This window comes from Protobothrops mucrosquamatus, unplaced genomic scaffold, assembly GCF_001527695.2.
Source record: "Protobothrops mucrosquamatus isolate PMUCROS unplaced genomic scaffold, P.Mucros_1.0 scaffold315, whole genome shotgun sequence".
Taxonomy (NCBI): Eukaryota; Metazoa; Chordata; class Lepidosauria; order Squamata; family Viperidae; genus Protobothrops; species Protobothrops mucrosquamatus.
Window position 1 is genome coordinate 218,780 of NW_015386655.1, and position 19,757 is coordinate 238,536.

Here is a 19,757-nt window from a genome sequence, read left to right on the forward strand (position 1 = left end):
GGGAAATTCTACGAAACCGGTCCCTGGTGCCAAAAAAGTTGGGGACCACTGTCCTAAAGTACTGTACTGATCTAAGATCATCTTTTATAGTTTAATGGGGTCAAAGGTTGAACATTTTAATTACATTTTATGTAAATTGGTAGATCACTATAACATCTGTGACTGTTCAAAATTTTATGAATATCCATTGTTAATGGATAATTAGAGAGTCAGTTTGATATAGTGGTATAGGTAACCTTGGGCTAGTCAGTTTCTCGAAGGTAATAGCAAACTGCTTCTGAAAAACCTTGCAAAGAAAACTTGTCCAGGCAGTCTTCAAAAATCAGACACAACTAAATGGGGGAAAAAGAATAATTACCACAGTCTCTAATATTGTATTTATTTTCCTGTCATCAGTGCCTAACATCCACTCTGTCTCCATAGACATGGTACTTGTATGCTTCTAATCTGGGTTACATTCATATATCTGATTAAATTTAATCGAAAAGTTTATGCCAACTTGTTTTGCTTGTTTTTAAGAGTAGTGCCTTAATTGTTTTTCACAACCTACAGTATTTGGTGTATCTATTGGCAAATGGAGGGTCTTTTGCTAGGTACTATAAAACACTTTCCTCTATGAAGATACCTGAATTATGTGCAGAAAACTTTAATCCCTGGCACTTCGGAGCTTAACCCAGGCTGCAACAGGTGTGAATCATTTATTGGGGAAGTTTCAAGTATAAAACCATTTGCAAACCAATATTCTACAAAAAGAGGAAATTTACAAAATGCATTATGTATTCCTCCAATGAGTGGAGATATCTGCAAGAGGATGGAGACAGATTTCCTTCCCCCATCCCTTCCTCTTCCTGTTCTTGCATTACCAGCAATTGTCCCAGCACCTCTAGGTTCTAGCAAGAGGGAACTACATACAGTAGCCATTGCAAGTCCCTCCCTTTGGGAGGCAGACACCAAAGCAGTACAGTCAGGAGAGCCTGAAGCTCAACAAGGGGTATTGAAGCCTTCATCCAATCTTCTGCATGCAATGCCACTCCATCTGCAGCAGGGTGTGTGGATGGTATCGGTAGATGGAGAAATGAGAAAATTTAACTTAAAAGCGATGAGTTAAAAGTAGTCCGTGCAAAGACTACATTTCTTGCCATAGACCACAACTGCATAATCCATGTTTCAGTAACAGAGCTTCTGCTTAGTCTAGTCAACACTAGCTCTGTAGCTTGAAAGTCTGATGCAGTCTTTCAGCCTGTTCCTTTAGGGCCTGGATCTCCTCCTGAATGAAATCAGTCAGGGCTTTGCGCATCTCCATCTATAACCAGAAAGAGCCAAAATCAACAAAGCAATGCAAGCATATTTATAATTATTGGGTCCACACACCATGTTAAATCATCAACAAGAGTTTGGCTTTGGTTTGGCTGTGTACACACATTCTGCGGAGTCCAAACTACACAGGCTAGATTATGGTTCAGTAGAGGGTATGAATCCAGCTAATGCCTTGCCACATCAAAAGCCCGTTTTGCTAGAGCCATAGTGCACAACCGTTCCCAATCTGATGCTTGCCAGATAAAAGGTACAAATCTAAACAATTCTCATCTAGTACGCTCACTGTATTGTCAAGAGTCCAATGTGAATCAGACTAAGGAGACCACAATAAAGTCAGCATTAGCAGGCTCTTCAGTGACTGGCATAAGATTTAAAAATAATTTCAGGTTTTTTTAATGTAATGTTTTGAGCTTCTATGGAAGCTTTTGTGGTTGTTGCCTGTGGACACCATGCTTTCAACCTCTTCCACGTAATACTTGTCCCATCACCACCGATGGAGTGCATTTCTCCCAGTATTTTCCCTCTGCACTCACCGCCGACTTGTTTTCTGCCCGCAGACGCTCTAGCAATGGGCGGACACTGAATGGCTTCCCAATTAACACGGTAATTTTCTGTACAGAAGAAAAACATCCTGTAATGACACTTTTCTCATGACGATTTCTAGATGCAGTGCTTTCCACTTTCCCAATTTCCATGCCAATTGGAATCCCTTCTCCCCTCCTCCATCCAGCAACCCCAAACCCCTTACCTGTCCAACCTGGGGCACATAAGGGGGTGTATTGGGGAGTACATCATTCATTCCTAGGGAAATTGAAAGACAGAATAGTTATTTTTGATCCAAACCCTGATCCTTGCAGGGATGTCAAATGACAACATAAAACAAGATTCCTACATATGTATGTACAATATAATCTCAAAGAACCTGCAGTTCTAAACCCCCAGTACAGGTAGTCCTTGACTTATGACCACAACTGAGCCCAAAATTAAGTCAAACATTTGTTAAGTGAGTTTTGCCCCATTTTACAACCTCTCTTGTCAGAGTTAAGGGAATCGCTGCAGTTGTTAAGATAGTAACATGGTTGTTCAATGAATCTGGCTTCCCCATTGACTTTGCTTGCCAGAAGATCACAAAAGGGATCACATGACCCCAGGATAATGCAACCGTCATAAATATGAGTCAGTTGCCAAGCCTCTGAATTTCGATCACCTGGCCACGGAGATGCTGCAATGGTCGTGTGAAAAACAGTCATAAGTCACTTTTTTCAGTGCTGTTATAACTTTGAACGGTCACTAAATGAACTGTTTTAAGTTGAGGACCACCTGTATTCCATGTTCCTAATGCAACTAGTTTACATAGATATGTAGTTCTATGCTCAGCTAATTATGCAGACGTTCTTAGAAGTTTTTCCTAATGGTGTTATTCTATTTAAACAGGATCATTGCAACCCAGTTTCTCTCACCCTCACACAGTTTGGCACTTACTATAAAAATTCTAATCAAGAGGTGGGGATTGTGCAGTCTTCTAGATTTTATTAAGATCGGCTTTCAGCATTTTCATCATGACCGTGGATATCTGGGATCTTTAGCAATGCTTACACTCTATCCTATTCTCAATCTAGAGAGGTGGGAAGGAAAAAATTGGCAAGAAGGAAGATGGAGCACTGCCATGCACGCCCTGCCCCATTTAAACATGCACATTCAAAAAGGGTGAGACTTGCATTATGATGCTCCACCCTCCATCCTGCTGATTTTTGATATTCTTTCCATGGATGCTGCTGCCTGTTTAGAATAATTATGACAGCAGCATCAGCATTAAACATATATAACTTTGCTCTCCGTATTACCTAAACCTAGTCAAAATAAAATATAGAAAGGTAAAGTTATACTTTATTATTATCATGAAATTGGGACCTGAGGACACATCTATTTAACTGTTTTAAATGTGCTTTCCTGCTAGCATATCTTGCTCTGTCCTGAGAGCTGATTTCTCTTCTGCTTGGGTAATGAGACCAGCAAGTGACAATGTCCTAAGAGCTTACTGTGGAGCAAGTTTTAGATGCAGCAATTTATGATTGCATTTTCCCTCCCACCAGGACTCCCACTTCCTTTTGCTGAGTGTGGAAAAACTAGCACCAATTACTATTCTTTATGCAAGAGGGGCAGGATTCCATAATGACAATTTTTTATTGCTTCCTGTTCTCTCTTGTTGCTATCCCCAGCAAAGGTCACCTGTAACACCTAATTCACATTGGACAGAGACTATATCCCATGAAACAGGTACACAGGTGATACCTGCAATTGGTAGGATCACACCTGGCACTTGTTGGTGGGAAGGGCAGGCAGGTAGCACAGTATGCTTGTGACAGTAAAATTATTTATAGCAAGTATATCTTCAGTCTTATTTACATTCCCATCCGACATTTTCTCTGCAGTCTGCTAACATCATATGAGGAGGGGAGGCAGTGTTGGATAAAGTGCAAGGATCTTCCTGCTTCAGCCGCTGCTGCCTCCTACATGGGCTCTGGGCAGATCACAGAGAAGATCCGGGAGGGGAAAGCACCAAGAGCAAAGTCTCTTGTTTCAGCTGGTGCACTGCTTGGACTCTGGGAGGGGAGAAAGAATCTGACTGCTTCGGCCAGCACTAGCTCTCTTGTGACCCACAGGCAGCACAGTAATGATGCTGGTTTTGAAGTCACCCTACCTTCCCGTGGCATCTTGGCAGTTTGTATGAAGATGAAGGAGAGCCCATTTCAATCACTCACCCACCCACCCTGTGGGATCTTCTCTGACATGCAGCAGGACTAGTACTGGATCCTTGCATGACTGGTCAATACCCACCACAGGGAACCAGGAAGAAGGGAGGGAAGGTAGTCAAAAGTGGCTAACGGGAACTGGGCAGACCCCAGCCCCCCCCCCATCATCAGCTCTGTAGCCCCAGAAGCTTCAGGCATTGTGCAAATCTCAAGCCTTGTATTGGGAGAAAACAGATCAGATAAATACGAAATACAAAACAGACTATGGGCTGCATCAGGGGGATATGTCGTTAAGATGAAGCAATGAGGCATCCTCACACTGGATATGGGAGTTGAATGGATGTGCTTTGAGGAAATAGATTCACACTAGAGCTGTACTCATCCAAGGGACTTGGCCAAAGAACACGATTCCCAAAGTTCAGCTTGCATATGTGGACGGGAAAGAGTTTGTTCCAGAGTGCCCACAGTTGCAGCGCTTCTTTGCCTGCTCATGGAAGGAGCTAGCAGATACAAAAAGGTCCTTCTGCAGTGCTTTGCCACTTTACCTTTTAAAATAATCTTCTTGAATGGACTCCTTCTCAGAAAACTACTTCCAAAAAGGAAAGTATCAACCAGTAAGGTCATGTTGTGGTCGTGTTACTTTAGGGCAGAAAAGACCTTGTGGCACTTTCAAACAAATATGTTTATTATCTTCTAACTAAGCCATCACAAATGACTTCATCAGATGGTTAACTGACTTGTGAGTTCCTGCCAGCTTCCTTGAGCACATCTGCTTCACTTTCAAGACTATTATGGTCCTGAATGAGAAGAGCCACCTCTTCTGATATTATTCTTCCTAAATAGGTGTTAGAGGATTAATAAGGTTGGAGAGACCTGCCTCACATTTATTCTGGCAACTATAATTGGCAGCCACTATGCAAATTCTGCCTCCCCTTCTCTCCACCTCACCCCACACTTTTTACTGAGGCCTCACCTATATGCCAGAGTGGCAGTATAATGGGGTGCAGACGGCACTCAGCCAGAAGACGCCCAATACCTGGAAGAAAGAAAAAGAAGCAGAATGAAAGGCGACAGGGTTACTCCAGAATGCACCTCACTTCTTAGAAAAATACCTACCCCATTTGAAGCGCATGAACTCCTGGGTCATGTTCACTTTACCTGCAAAAGAAAGGGGGAGAAAATGTGGAGCAGTTGGGTGCATGGCAAGTCCCCCAGTAAATCTGGCAGTCCAAGTATGGCAGCAATGTGTTATGAAACGCATCTGTGCCTTCTAACCCCCAGCAAGTTCCCAGACAGCTTTCGGCTACTGCTACCTTCTGGGAACATGTGCACCCAGTCACCACGGTTTAGCTTCTCTAGTATATAGTCCATGCCTTTCTGGTAGACTCCATCTCCTGTGAAAAGAAGGAATTTAGTCCAGGTTTTCCAACTCACATGCAAGCTCCTTACCTACACTCCTAGGGGGGCTCCTAAAACATATATCCCCAACCAAACTACTTGCCATTCCTGCCTAGAAAAGAAGACATAAGTATCTATAGGATTTTTTATTTAGAGACCCTTTTTCCATCTGTAAAGCAACTGGCCATTTTTAGTGGATCTACTCAGCAACATTAAGATAGGTAGGCTTCTAGGGAGAAATAAATTGTTCTGCAAAAATGTGTTTTAAGAGAAAGAGAAAATGTGCAAAATGTGTTTTAAGTTATGAAAATAGGTTACACTTGCTATGAAGTTAGGAAGTCATTTCTTCATCTCTCTCTCTCTTTTGTTATTACAGTATTTTTATTTTTATTTTCTGCGCCTTCTATTTTTTAATTGGTATTAACTTTTTATTGTAGTAATTTTTAATAAAGATACCATAAAAAACATTATAGGTCACTATTATTTTTATGGAAATACGACGGTGCAACACTGGGAAATAAAGGTCCAAAGACCTCTTGCTGCCTCAATATTTAGTGAGGATCTCAAGATGGAAAATTACTTTTCAGTTTGTTTCAGGCACTACTGTCTGTGGTCCTGATATCATCTCTCCATTTCTATCCCAAGAGCTGCTTGCCTTGGTTAATGAATCCCACAAAAGAGTCCCATAATTCTAATTTGCTCTATTCGAAGTGATATTTCTATGGAAAATAGGGCAATTGGTTCCAGCTTGATAGAAATAGGCCATGGAACATTTTAAACATGTTTATATGTATATGTAAATATTACAGTAATTTTAACATTGCATTAAATTCAGTTTTTAAATCAATCAAATCAAGCAACATCAGCATTAAACCTTTGTTCTACTTCATTGTTTCTTTTTCTTTTCTCTCTTAAACAAACTTAAAAGTTTTGTTCTGAATGGCTACTCTGCCAAGAGGAATGCATTTTTATTGCATTCCTTAATCCATTCATTGACTGCAATTCTTAGTTCATATATCTACATTCTGTTTCTGTGGTTGTAACACAGAAGATGTTGTAGAATGTTTGCAAACCACAAAAAGCTGGTACACCTTTCATTTTTTCCCCTTTTGTTTCCCCTGTGTCTTTTATAATAGTGCACACTGTAAATTCAGCCATCCCAATATCTCATCTTAGTTTTAGCGTTGCTATAACCATGTTCGTGCCATTCAGTTACATGAAATTTTTGCTTCAATGTAGTAATGAACATCTTTTTTGAACTTATACTGTTTTCCTCCAATGGAATCTTCCTTTTCTCCATTTTTGCACACATGTTGTCATCGGTACAGATTTTAAGGTTTACGTTGACACGTACGTGATGGAAGTTATCGTCTGTGTGATCAGAGGGTAATTGATTTAAAACCCACTGTAATTTGTACTGGACATGTTCTCCCACTCTCTGTCCATGGAGCCAGATATATGGTTTGCTTACTGAGTAACCCTAGGGGTATAGTTTTGTTGAATGGAGTACACTGGCCAGAACTTGAAAATAACATTTAAGGCAGCACAGTATTTAAACAAAATGGTTCGGTTGAGATCTGCATATGTGGGACTGATTGGGGTAGATTGCAAGGGTGACTCCAAGATATAATGTATTGTTATCATATTTTATCTGTATTTTAAATTACTGTACTCTATTTTAATTTCATTTTAGACTGTATTTTACTCCAATTTCATCTTCAAGTCGTATTTTACTCCAATTTCACCTTAAGTCATATTTTACTCTAGTTCCATTTTAAACTGTATTTTATCAAATTTTATTTTAAACTGCTTTTATCAGACTTTGGTAATGATTTGTTGCTGGAACTTTGCACTTTGATATTGCTCAAGGGCTAATCAATAAAGATTTTTTTAAAAAAACCTGCTTTCAATTTTACAATAAACTGAATATTGCATGTTTTGAACTCATACAAATTGTGATCTATCTGTATTCCTCTATCAAGTAAACTGGCTACATACCCCGACAGACAGGAACACATCGCCCAAGGCTAAAGAAATGAGAATGCAGCTCCTTGGTAAAGCAGATATCTGCAGCTGTTGGAGTCCTAAGAGAGCCATAAAAATATGTCACAGTACTGACGTATGTTCACCAAACCCACACAACAGGGACCGAATGGGGCCCCTTCTTTTTCCAGGGAAAGCCACACTTCGTGATTTACCACCGCATCTTCTGCAAGTTCCAGACGTGTCGTAATCTCAGGATACCTGTAGGAGACACAACGTTAATGGGATCAAGCCAAACCTATTGCTACCAAACAGAAAAATAAATGCAAGCATAAAAAGCAGGTGATGTTGGAAAGCTGTTGAAGTAGCCTTGCAGTTAAGAATGGTTTTTTTTTTTACACCTATCACTATTTCAAATGCTTTGTGATTCAAAGGAGAGCCAGAGTTTGATGTCACTGGTTCGATTTAACATGAAAGGGTGGGTTAGTTTCTGTTTTAAAAACTGGAATGAAGTTTTCCTCTGGCTACCTTTGAGTGTAATGTTGTGTAGTGTAGTTTGATGTGCTCCACCTTTTTATATGTAACTCAAGAAAGCATACATATCTAATACTCCTGCCTTGTATTTTTCCCATAACACCACCACTGTGAGATGGGTTAGTAGGCCGAGAGAGAGTGACTGGCCTGAAGCTTACCCAGAAAAATAGAACTATTTTCTGGTTTCTAGGCTAGTATCCTACCCACTACACCAAACTGGCTCTCTTATGCCTCACCTTTGATGGTACTGCAGCATTGTTAGTATCTGATTTTTAAAAATGGACTTTGTGATAAAAAATACCCTGAGATTCTAATTTTAACTGGATGATTGGATGATTGCCCACTTTAGAAATTTGCAAGTTGTATCTTTCAAACTGATTGGAATGTTGAGAGCAGAAAAGCTTTATCACACTGAATTTTCTTGAAAGAAAGATGCTTCTGTGAATAATCTGTGATGGAAACTCTAATTCAAAGTGGGTCTGAACTTATTACAAGCAGTAACAAATTAAACAAGTACCATGGTCTCATCACTTTATTTGATCACGATTTGTAAAAATCAGAGAGAGATAGCTAAATATAAATATAAATATATCTGAATACTGCTAGATATATGAACAGGAGTATGAATATATTCTTGAGGAAGAAATGCAAGAATGCAAGAACCATTGAGTTAACCAAGTCAACTTTTCTGGGAAAGGTGAAAAAATCTTGAGAAAAAAATTCAAGATAAACCTGCCTTGATTCTGCTTGGTATAAAATGAGGAAGAAGGATATTGTGGCAAGCTTTCAAGATACCCTATAATAGTAGAGTTTCAGTAGTCCAAATTTCCTGACCTGTCTCAACTTGAAGGACAGACAGACAAAACAATTGATTCAGAGACTTAAATATGAGATTGATTATGGTGGTTTTTTTCCAAATGAGTATTTGATTTGTTAGGAAAAGTATCAGAGAAAATTTTGAAAGACAGAAATAACTGAAATCAAATAAACTCTTTAGATGTGCTTTTGTTTCACAGCCCTTACTAGCATTGCTTGATTTAACATCATTTGCACTGGAAATCCTCAACTGCCTTCTTGCTGCAAAAATAGCCAGACAGAGTAATAAACTTAGAATTTGAAAATGATTAAATATTTGATCAAGCAAGATCCATTAATTACTATACTACTTCCTTTCTCATTTGCTTTTGGCCAAATCCTGAACCACCTGTTTCTAAAAAAATTAACAACGTAAAAGCTCCAGATCTCTGCAATTCCCTCATTTCCTTTCTCCTTTTTCTTCCCTTTCCATTTTTTCATTTAAAACATTGCATGCCTCAACCCATCTATTTTGGTGCATTCATAAATCCTCCTTGCCTGTATTAATTATGTTGCCATTGTTGCTGCTATTGCTAGATGAAGTTAATTATAATCATAGCAATATTATTTGTATTATAATTGTAAAACTACAGGCGTATATTTTTAGTTCTTAATAGCAGCAAATTAAAAAGCCTTAATGGAAGATCTGCCTTTACCCTCTTCGTAGGAGAAAACGAACAAACTGAGGTTAAGGGGGGTTTTATTACTAGGTCCCAGAGTTTCTATTTTTTTCTCGTTACAAAAGGAGTTTAACCGTCGGGAAGGGAAGAGTATCGCATGGGGTTTCTACACCCAGTAGGTACGTCCTGACTACCAATGTCTGTCAGTTCTCCCCCCAAGGACCAACCGGCTTCTCGATTAGGTCATAAAGAACTTCTTCATTATGGATATTCAGCTTGTTTACATATCCTGAACAAAAGACAACAAGGCAACAGTATGAAAGGCAGCAGCTACAATATTTTAGATAAAACACTCAAATGAATTTTATTTATTAATCCCACTTACAGAGTTTTCAGGATCTAATTCAGATTGAAGCAAGGTAGATAGAATATAGCTCAGATATATAGAATGTTTTGGATGTTCAAACAATTTACAGCTCTATCAAAGAGACCCAAGATCATAAGCAAAAAGTTATAAAAACATCCCAAAAGAAAGGAATGGAAATTATCTCTTCACTGTTGCCAAGAAAACTGCAAACAAATATCCTGGAGTTGGACTTGATCTGAGTAGACTCAAGTCAAGAATTTTGGTGGCTCTTGTCCTCAGACAAAACTGACCATTGGAAAAGGCAAGGTATATAAACCTAGTTAATATGCTGATCAATCCGTCCATGAGCTAGTATCCACCCTCTTGTTTCCCCTCCCCCTAATCTCCTGGGGTTGCTAATCAATGTCCAGAGTTCAGAAAAACAGGACATCTTCTCCAAAAACTGCATTATACATAGAAGAAACAAGACTGGGATCTCTTCCAGTCACATGGAACATGAGCACAACCTGAGCTTTTTGCTGTTCCTAACATTCCAAGTACCCTCCCTGATAACGTAGCCAAGGAAACTCAGGGTCATAGATCTGCTTGATCAGTCAAGCATCTTTCAATCATCCATCAGTCAATAGAGTAGAGATAATAAATACTCACTGGTCCAGAAGCAGCTATAGGTACCCACCAATCCCATGATCACCCTGCTGGCCAAATTCCATGCCAGACTTGGGGCCTGAGGAAATGGCCATTTCACCTCCAGGGGCATCTTCCCATCCCTGGTGATCCCCAGCCTAGAGGCAATGCTGTCAGCTGTCCCTGTGAATGGAGAGACAGCAGAGTGTTTTTCAGCCAATGATATCCATTATGTTTCTCAGCTGACAGGCTTGTGCCGAATCCTTGCTCTGCTCGGAGGTCTCAGTCTCAACTTGCTATGGCACCACACCCCTACAGGATCATCTCGCCCAAGGATTGCCACACAACATTAAAAAAAATGCCCTATATTTTGCAGGAAGTGCTACAGCCACAGAACAGGAAGCTGGACCAAAAAACATCAAAAAACTGTTCCACAATTAGAACACCTCAGACATCCTTATTGATAATACTGTATGACATATGGACACATATATGCCATTTAGGAGCAGATATTAATTACACCTTCAAGCAAACTATTAACAAAGCATGTCAGTGCCATAGATCCACCCCAACTCCAGAAAAACCAGTTTGGGGGATGAAATGAAGGACGTATACTATTATTAGGCAAATAAAGATTTTGAGATGCACATCACATAAATTGTATCAAGAATAACATCTGGGAGAAATAGGAAATGGAGGTACAACAGACTACGCTCTGGAGTAAGCCCACATGTATTCATTCATCTTTAGACTGGTTCTCCACAAGCTTTAAAGGTCTGGTTCTCAATAATTTTAGGTTCAAGAAGAAACTCCCAATCTCATTTTCTTTCTACATTATCATAGCTCTCTCCTCATTGTATCAAATTTGGGCCTCAGTCCAAGTTACCTTCACAGATGGTGCTAGATACATAAGCTGCAGTAGGTATATTTTAACTTTATACCATTAGCATCATTATTTAGCGTTTCCTTTTTGGAACCGAATTAATAAGCATGTTTTCAAGATAGCAGAGAAATCAGGTATCAACTTCTTCAGTATTTGGTTGGAGCAGCAGGCCAAGCAAAAAGGTATCATTGCAACTTTTACCCTGGTTGCTTGCATAGAATTCATTCCATAGGAAAATACCCACAGCCAAAAATATTGCTGAGATACAAGAGAGGAAAAATGAAGAGATGCATAACTCTAAAGAGAAGCTGATGGTAGAGTTTTTGCAGAAGAGAACAGAACCAGTTTATCTCAGCATTAGTTTGGAATTTTGGCACCAATAATTTTTAAAGGTTGTAAATCCCTTGTAAAGATAAATACTGTATATGACAAGGAAAAGAGAATGTTGAAATCATATTACTGCTTTGTCCCACACACAACCAGAGTCTATCCTGATTTTTTTTCCAGTAAACATGTCACTTCCTGCCCTTCTGAATCAACCAGGTGAAACCATAATACATTTTTCCACCCAGATGCCATTCCACCCAGATGCCATTCAATATCATCAAGCATCTTCGCCTACTGAAACATAAAGCTGTTGATCACCCTTCTTTCCCACATTTCGTAACTAGGATACAGTAAAGTACTGCAGGAGAGGGCAACTCCAATTTCTTCTGCAATATACATATATATATATTTGGTTAGGGTTAGGTGGCTGCCTGGAAACCTAACCCTAACCAAATTCCATTTGCTGTTTTTCCCCTTCCAAAGCAACTCCTGTCTTATCCACCTGTTTCTTGAGCCTAGTCCTCCCTTTTCATCACTTTGCAAAGTCAATGAACCACACTGAACCACAAAGAGCATTCGATTTCTTCACATATATTCCACCTGCTTCTCCCACTCTACAAACCCTGGTGATTGCCACCTTGTATCTGTGAAACCTTCCGTCGATGCATTAGCTGTCCGCCACAAATTCAAGAGTCCATCTCTCCCATTGAATTTCCACCCGCTATGTAAGCGTTACAAACACAGAAATACAATGCAAGCCTCCCTCCCATAGGTGACACCTCTGTCCAAAAGATCATTCCCAGATTACTGCACACGACTTCTAATCGGGTGGTTTGTTCTTTCCTTCCTCCGGACCCCGCCTGGATCCCCCGTTAAATCCCATTCACTCACCTCCACTTCCCCTATGTGATTAAATGCTCCTCCTGTTCTCTTCTTTCTCTTGCGGCGAAAGAGACACGCGCAGCCTCAGCGCGTCCCAGCTTTGCAATCTCTTTTCACACGTCGCTACCTTTCCAATATAGGACTTCCAAGGAGGGAACCCCATCAAACATTTCTGCAGGATCCCGCCCCTGGGCTGCTGGAAAAGGCTTTCCTAAGTGACGCACTTTCGAAGCTGCTCGTGGAGATAGAGAAAAGGAGAGTGGGGTAGAAAGTCTGAGTTTCCGGTCCAATATGTAATGGTTAAAAAAAAAAGGTCCTCGCTTAATGGTTCTCTCTAGGCGAGCAGACAAGGGTTTCGCTCTAGCTTTCCTCCGTCTCTATGGTAAGAGCCCCAAGGACTGTGACTTGGAAAACGTCAGATCAATTTTTACAGGAAGAGGGACGATAAAGGATTTAGTTTTATGATTGAAGAGCTGGGGAATCCAACATTTTCAATAAATGCATGAAGAACGGGGCTCTTATTTGTAAAAATAATAAAGGCAGGATACAAATAAATACATTTAATAAATAAAAAGATCCAGGTAATTCTCACCCAGCTATTTAATTTTTTCCCCTTTTCTGATTTGAGCATTTGACTATGTGACATCAATTCACTTTGGGCTCCTAGCGATCACATAGATCAGTGATGGCGAACCTTTTAGAGACCGAGTGCCCAGACTGCAGCCCCAAACCCACTTATTTATCACCGAGGGCCAGTGGGCGTGGCCCACTGGGTGGGCGTGGTTGTGCTCATGGCAGACTGGGTGGGTGTGGCCAAGGTGGGTGTGATCACCTCAATGTTGCTCCTGGGGAGTGACGCCTGTGGGGGCCGGGCAGGGTTGGGGGAAATCCAGGGGGTCTCTGGCAGGTGGAGCAATGGGCAGGAGGCTCGTCCTGCGGGGTGAGGCAAGCCAGGGCAGAGTGGCTGCTGCCTGACACCATCGGCCCCTGCACACAGAGGCCAGTGAGTGCATGGGTGCTGGGATGCATCCAGCCACGTGGACCTCGGTGGGTTAGCGGGCAGCTGTTTGAAGAGGGACGGTTGCCATCTCCGGGGCATGGTGCGCGTGCCCCCAGAGAGGGCTCTGAGTGCCGCCTCTGGCACACGTGCCATAGGTTCGCCACCACTGACGTAGATTTTTCTCCAGGACAATCTGTCCTTAAACTGGTCTTTCAGGTCATCCAATATATATTGCATCCAATTTAATACATGTCTATGTTATTTCAAGCTTCAATATTATATACACTTATCTGGAAGGATGTCGAGTGAAATCAGTGGATTGCCTTTGGGTAACTGTGATACAGCTACATTCTTTGGTGTATTTGTTACAAGCTCTACACATTGGGAAGGAAGTCAAATGAATTCAATGGGCTTGCCTTTCAGTAAATATGTAAAGGACTCAATATATGCATGCAATTGGCCACTGGTTGTGAGAACCTAAGGCAGTGTTTCCCCAAATTGGCAACTTTAAGACGTGTAGGCCTAGAATTCTCCAACTAGCCATACGTCTCAAACCTACCAAGTTTGAGAAACACTGATCTAGGGCGATGAGCCGAAAAGCAAACTGTCGCGAGAAGTAAGCACGTAATGTACTAAATAAACTACATTTCCCAGTAGCCTTGTCGGTCCGCATCTCCGTTCCCACGAGGTGAGGTCCGTCTTGATCTGTAAACAGCTGTGGGGTTTTTTGTCATTTTGATTGCGGGACTTTAGGGGCGGAATATGAAAATCAGCATGCAGTCTGCTGTTGAGAGTGCGTATTTCTCCGCGTTGCTGAAAATGAGGGAAGCTTCTTAAAGACGCAGTTTATGCAGGGCTCAAAGGGGGGGGACGATCCGGGTCGCATCCCAATTTCCCCAACTTATGCAGGCAAAGAAGAAGACTTCGCGGAAAAATCTCACGCAGCACCGAGATTCGCGTAAGGCCTCTGTCCACCCCAAGCGTTCCAGCCCCTCTTGTCATGTGTCAACAATTGACACTTGTACAGACAGGGCAACTCCACCTTTCTGCAAAAGACCACGAGTAGTTTTATCAAGATTAAAGCTGTTCAAAAAATCTCGGCCTTTAAGAGCCGATTCAAATGCTATTGATTGTATCCACTGTTTGTTAAATTTATTTGCTACCTATCTCGCCATGGGTCTACTCTGCGTGGTTGCCCTCTTGCATCGTTGAAACCCCAACATTAAATACAACAGGGTTTTTATGTTCGTTTAAATTCAATCTTTCGTGATTTTTTTTTTTGCTATGGATCACCTAATTTGCAAGTTGAGAATGAGAATTGCTATACCTTAGCAATCTCTTTAAATATAATTAATGGAAGTTGTTTTGCACCACATGTATGAGCGAATTTGTTCACCTTACTGCCTCTTTGAGAAAATGTCCATGTTTCCACTAACTATATTTGCCAAGTATCCATAAACTTGCCAACATAATTTGATTCCAGTTCATTTGAGCTGGGCAGGGAATCCATCCAAACATACTGTACAAGGTCTATTCAAAAGCACTATGAACATACTCAACAATCATGACTGTTTTGGAGAAGTAATATGTGGAGAGAGTTTAAAGACATGTATTTTTAGCATACAATTCTACTTAAAATAATATACTGTAAATTAACTTCTAATTCAAGCAGAAGACCAGGATTAGGTACAGCCAATATTGCTAAAATAAAATTTCATTTTTATGTTTTTTTCCTGGTCATTAGCAATTTTGTCAGCATGCTTTCATATTTTACAGTGTAGTCATGTGGCCTAGAACCTTTTTTTAAATCAAGATTTTATACAGATTATGCAGAATTAATACCGGTAGGATCTCTGCATGCTGCATTAGCTTTTTAAGACCTCTGTATTAGTAGGAAGATATAAGAATATAGTGCTAGTTGAAATATTTCTCCTATGGCAGAAAATCCATGGGGAAAAAACATATGACAATGCTGCATAAGAAGGAAAATATTGCAAACGGCCAGGTGACATGATACAAATGAATGGGAAGTTCCGAAATACTATGAGGCTCACAAGAGCCTTTTTCATAGTTGCAGCTCTGCAACAGATCAATACCCAAATAAATCTGGACTAATTAACTCTTTGTTTTGACATCAGTAGGGAAGCAGATTCCATAGTCATAATAAAGTTTCTATCGCTGCTTTTATTTGTAGCAAATTCTTAAGTTAGCAAAATGATACAGACTGAGGAGATTGATCTCTGCTTCTTATGGTTGCACACTTGTAGATATGTGGACACATCAAGGACAAAGTTCCCTGAAAGTTCCATGTCACTGAACCAATTTGATGAGAGGAAAATCTGCTATCTCAAACTTTTTGAGCCAAGTTCCTATGATGAGCTTGTTTCTCTGTTGCCTGAGATCCATGTTGTCACAGACACAAACAATTTTCAGTAAGCCTTTTGGCAGTTCTCACTCCTAAAGATTAACTTGGATTCTGGAGCTCTGAGAAGTAAATGAAATTCTAGAGTGTGGACAAGCACTTGTGTCTATCAAGTGATACACCTGACTTCTCCTGTGCCTTTTTATTGACACCATATGTCACTTACTTTTCCATGTGCTCAACTTTATTAGTGATTACTATTTCCCGTTTTGGTCACAGAGTTCTTCATAGACAGAGACAAAAAGACAGCAAGCTTCAGAAAGTGTTACTGATTAAAAGATTCAGAGCTTGTCAGTTTCACCCTTAGAAAATGAATCCCCAAACTTGCCTCTGCAGAAGATGGTACTGTTAAAATTATGATGACAACTTTTCATTATTCATTTATTGCAATTTCTAAGTGATAGATTGGAGGTGATATTCTCCTGACTAGAGCAATTGACATCTTCCAGGAAAGGAGACTATGGAGTCCTTCTGTGATGCTACTCTAACCATGGTATTTGTATTAAATGGATGACTTCAGTCAGAGATTACAAAATACTCTTTTTTCCCCCTCTCAGGTGAGTTGAAAAGAGAATGTTGAAAATACATGTAATTTTTGACTTAATTGAATGGAGTAAAATATTAAGCCATCAAATACAATTTCTGAGCTGCAGTCATTCCTCAAGCTCATTAGCTTCAAAATCACAAGTTCTTTTAAATATGGGATAGTTTCTTAAATATAGGATAGCTTTCTGTAGTGACAATACGCCACTGCTCACCAGCCAAGCAGTGGGGGGTAAAATATTGCTAATTTCTATGGTTTTGATGACCAGGGGATGGCAATAGCTAAATCTACCTTGAGAAACACACTGGATACAGTTCTGGAACAATCTATCACACAATCTGGAACAACTGAAAAGATAGCACGCCATTGCAAAAGTTTGTATACAATTTAACACCCTATTGCAAAACTAATCCATAAAGAAGTTATTCTGTAGTAACAGAGATCCTGAGACAGCTCTTCAATATGATGAATTTGAGATGATTATGAAAGATAAGCTAAACTCTTGAACACTCCTCCCTCCCACATAATTTGCTTTCAAAAAGAATATATCTGTCCTCTTTTAATCTGATAAACTGGTTCAGCATGCAGTGTTGAGTATGCTTCAGTATGTCCATGCCATTAAGATAAAATGGTGAAGTATTTATAGTTTTCTCAGGTGTAAAGTACTATATAAAAACTAAATGCATCATTTACTGCCCATTTTTTGTGGGTTCAAGTTCAAAAGACAAGGCACATTTTACATTAGTTTTGTAACATGTAACATCTGCATATGCCTGTCTTCACCTTGTTTTTTCTGCCCAAGGAGACCCACTGAGTTAGATTTACTGAAACTCAGTAAGATTTCAGTTACAACTTTTAGAGATGACTGCTACTATTCAGTTGGGAATGAGTTGGAAATTGCATTTGATCAGCATTAAATTGCATAATTAGCGGGGAGCGAGAGACTTGATTCTATTTTACCTGTGCTTTATCAGTGAATATTTTGTAGTCTTTTTTGGGCCTCAATTAAAAGTTCTAGTCTTCAAACCTCCAAACAGCTCGAGACCATGCTGCTTAACTTGTCTATGTCTATGCTGGACTGATGGCAGGGCTAGATGAATCAAAAGTTGGAATTAAGATTGCCGGGAGAAATATCAACAACCTAAGATATACAGATGATACCACTCTAATGGCAGAAAGTAAGAGGAACTAAAGAGCCTCTTGATGCAGGTAAAGAAGGAGAGTGCAAAAGTTGGCTTGAAACTCAACATTAAGAAAACCAAAATCATGGCATCCAGCTCTCTCAATTCCTGGCAAATAGATGGGGAAGAAATGGAGGTAGTGACAGATTTTATTTTCCTTGGCTCCAAGATCACCTCAGATGGGGACTGCAGCCAAGAAATTAAAAGACGCTTGCTCCTGGGGAGGAAAGCTATGGCAAATCTAGACAGCATACTAAAAAGCAGAGACATCACCCTGCCAACAAAAGTGCGTATAGTCAAGGCCAAGGTTTTCCCAGTTGCAATGTATGGCTGTGAAAGTTGGACCATAAGAAAGGCTGAGTGCCTTTGAACTATGGTGCTGGAGAAGACTCCTCTAAGTCCCTTGGACTGCAAGGCATTCAAACCAGTCAGTCCTAGAAGAGATCAACCCCAACTGCTCTTTAGAAGGCCAGATCCTGAAGTTGAAACTCAAATACTTTGGCCACCTAATGAGAAGGAAGGACTCACTGGAGAAGAGCCTAATATGCTGGGAAAGATTGAGGGCAATAGAAGAAGGGGACGACAAAGAATGAGGTGGCTGGATGGAGTCACTGAAGCAGTAGGTGTGAACTTAAATGGACTCCAGAAGATGGTAGAGGACAGGAAGACCTGGAGGAACGTTGTCCATGGGGTCGCGATGGGTCGGACACGACTTCACAATTAACAACAACAACAATGCTGGACTGAAAGTACTTGGTCTCTTCCTCTCTGAACAAACAGAGAGGCAGACAAGTTTGTGGTTTTTCTTTACACATGTTCACATAGGTGCACAAGAGTGGCTTTAGACTGGGGTGAAGGCTGAATCCCCAGCTCTTGCCTTTCCCAGATCTTAAAACCCCTATTGGGCACAAAAGCTAATACAAAGTGTATGAACACTAGATACGGATTCTGATTGCTGCTGGGCTTATTCTATTCTGGTCACAGAGGTGCAGGTTAGGAAGCGTGTTCAATTAGCAATCCAGCCATGCTCCTTGAGTTTATTGTCCTGTGGGTTGTTTAATCCTGCAGTGTGGCCTAGGAAAGTAAGGAATGGTGAAGAGGGAGTCAGGCTATTCTCCAAAGCTGGACTTCCGTCCTGTTCTTCGTTGCCCACCTTTGATTGGTTTCTCTCTTCGTTGAATCTTGATTCCTCTTTGAAGGACTGTCAATCTTGTTAATTGGTCACCTTGTTGGACGGAGGTCTTCGTCACTTACGCGGTTGTGACCTTCAAAAATTCTTCTTTGACCTGTCGGTAAACAGGCTTTACCATATCCCAAAGGACGCTGAGCAGGGGGTTGGACTAGATGACCTCCGAGATCCCTTCCAACTTTATCATTATTATTATTATTAAACCAAAGCACATAACTTTTCTGCAACCTTGTGATGTCCCCCCAGTGGAGAAGAGAGGGAAAGTTATCCAATTGTGGGCACGGTAATGGCTGAAAAGCCACCAAGACAGCAGAACATGTTGGATACCTGGAATTGAACATACACTGAACATACACATGGTGTTTTGGGGGTAGGATTAAGCAGGGATTACTACTTGCATGTTCCCATGATTCCAAGACAAACTGCATGTTTCTATACAAACCTGATCTATACCTCCCTGCTACCTAGTGTTCTGCGCCATACTGCAATGGTTGCTAGTCACCATCCCACCTGTTGTTCTGTGTTACACAAAATTACTTCATTAATAATCGGTACATGCTGTTGTGTGTATGTACACCTTTGAGTCAGTTTTGACTCTTTATGACTGGTTCCCTTCCATTTTCTTGGCAAGATATTGGAAGCAGTTTGCCATTGCATTCTTCCCAGGGCTGAGAGAGAGGGATTGGCCCAAGGTCAGAATAAGACTAGAACTCATGGTCCCCAAATTTCTAGCCTGATGTCTTAACCATTAGGCCAAACTGGCTCTCTAATACATGCTGAGATGATATTAATTTTAGTCAGTCCTCCTATAGTAGGTATCTTTTGGAGGGCAAGAGAGAGGAAGTCAAGAAACATGAGCTTGTAATAGAAGAGCAAAG

At 40.6% G+C, this 19,757-nt stretch overlaps 1 protein-coding gene across 1 annotated transcript; it reads right to left on the bottom strand.

Moving 5' to 3' along the window:
• Positions 1 to 682: 682 nt before the first annotated feature.
• On the bottom strand, positions 683 to 12,823 carry TAZ (tafazzin). The gene is given in 11 exon segments (XM_015815103.1): positions 683 to 1,303; positions 1,851 to 1,928; positions 2,066 to 2,118; positions 5,044 to 5,106; positions 5,187 to 5,228; positions 5,384 to 5,464; positions 7,467 to 7,552; positions 7,667 to 7,712; positions 9,633 to 9,749; positions 10,476 to 10,634; positions 12,553 to 12,823. Coding segments are annotated over 10 exon segments (777 nt in total). The 5' UTR covers positions 10,585 to 10,634; positions 12,553 to 12,823; the 3' UTR covers positions 683 to 1,201.
• Positions 12,824 to 19,757: the final 6,934 nt, after the last annotated feature.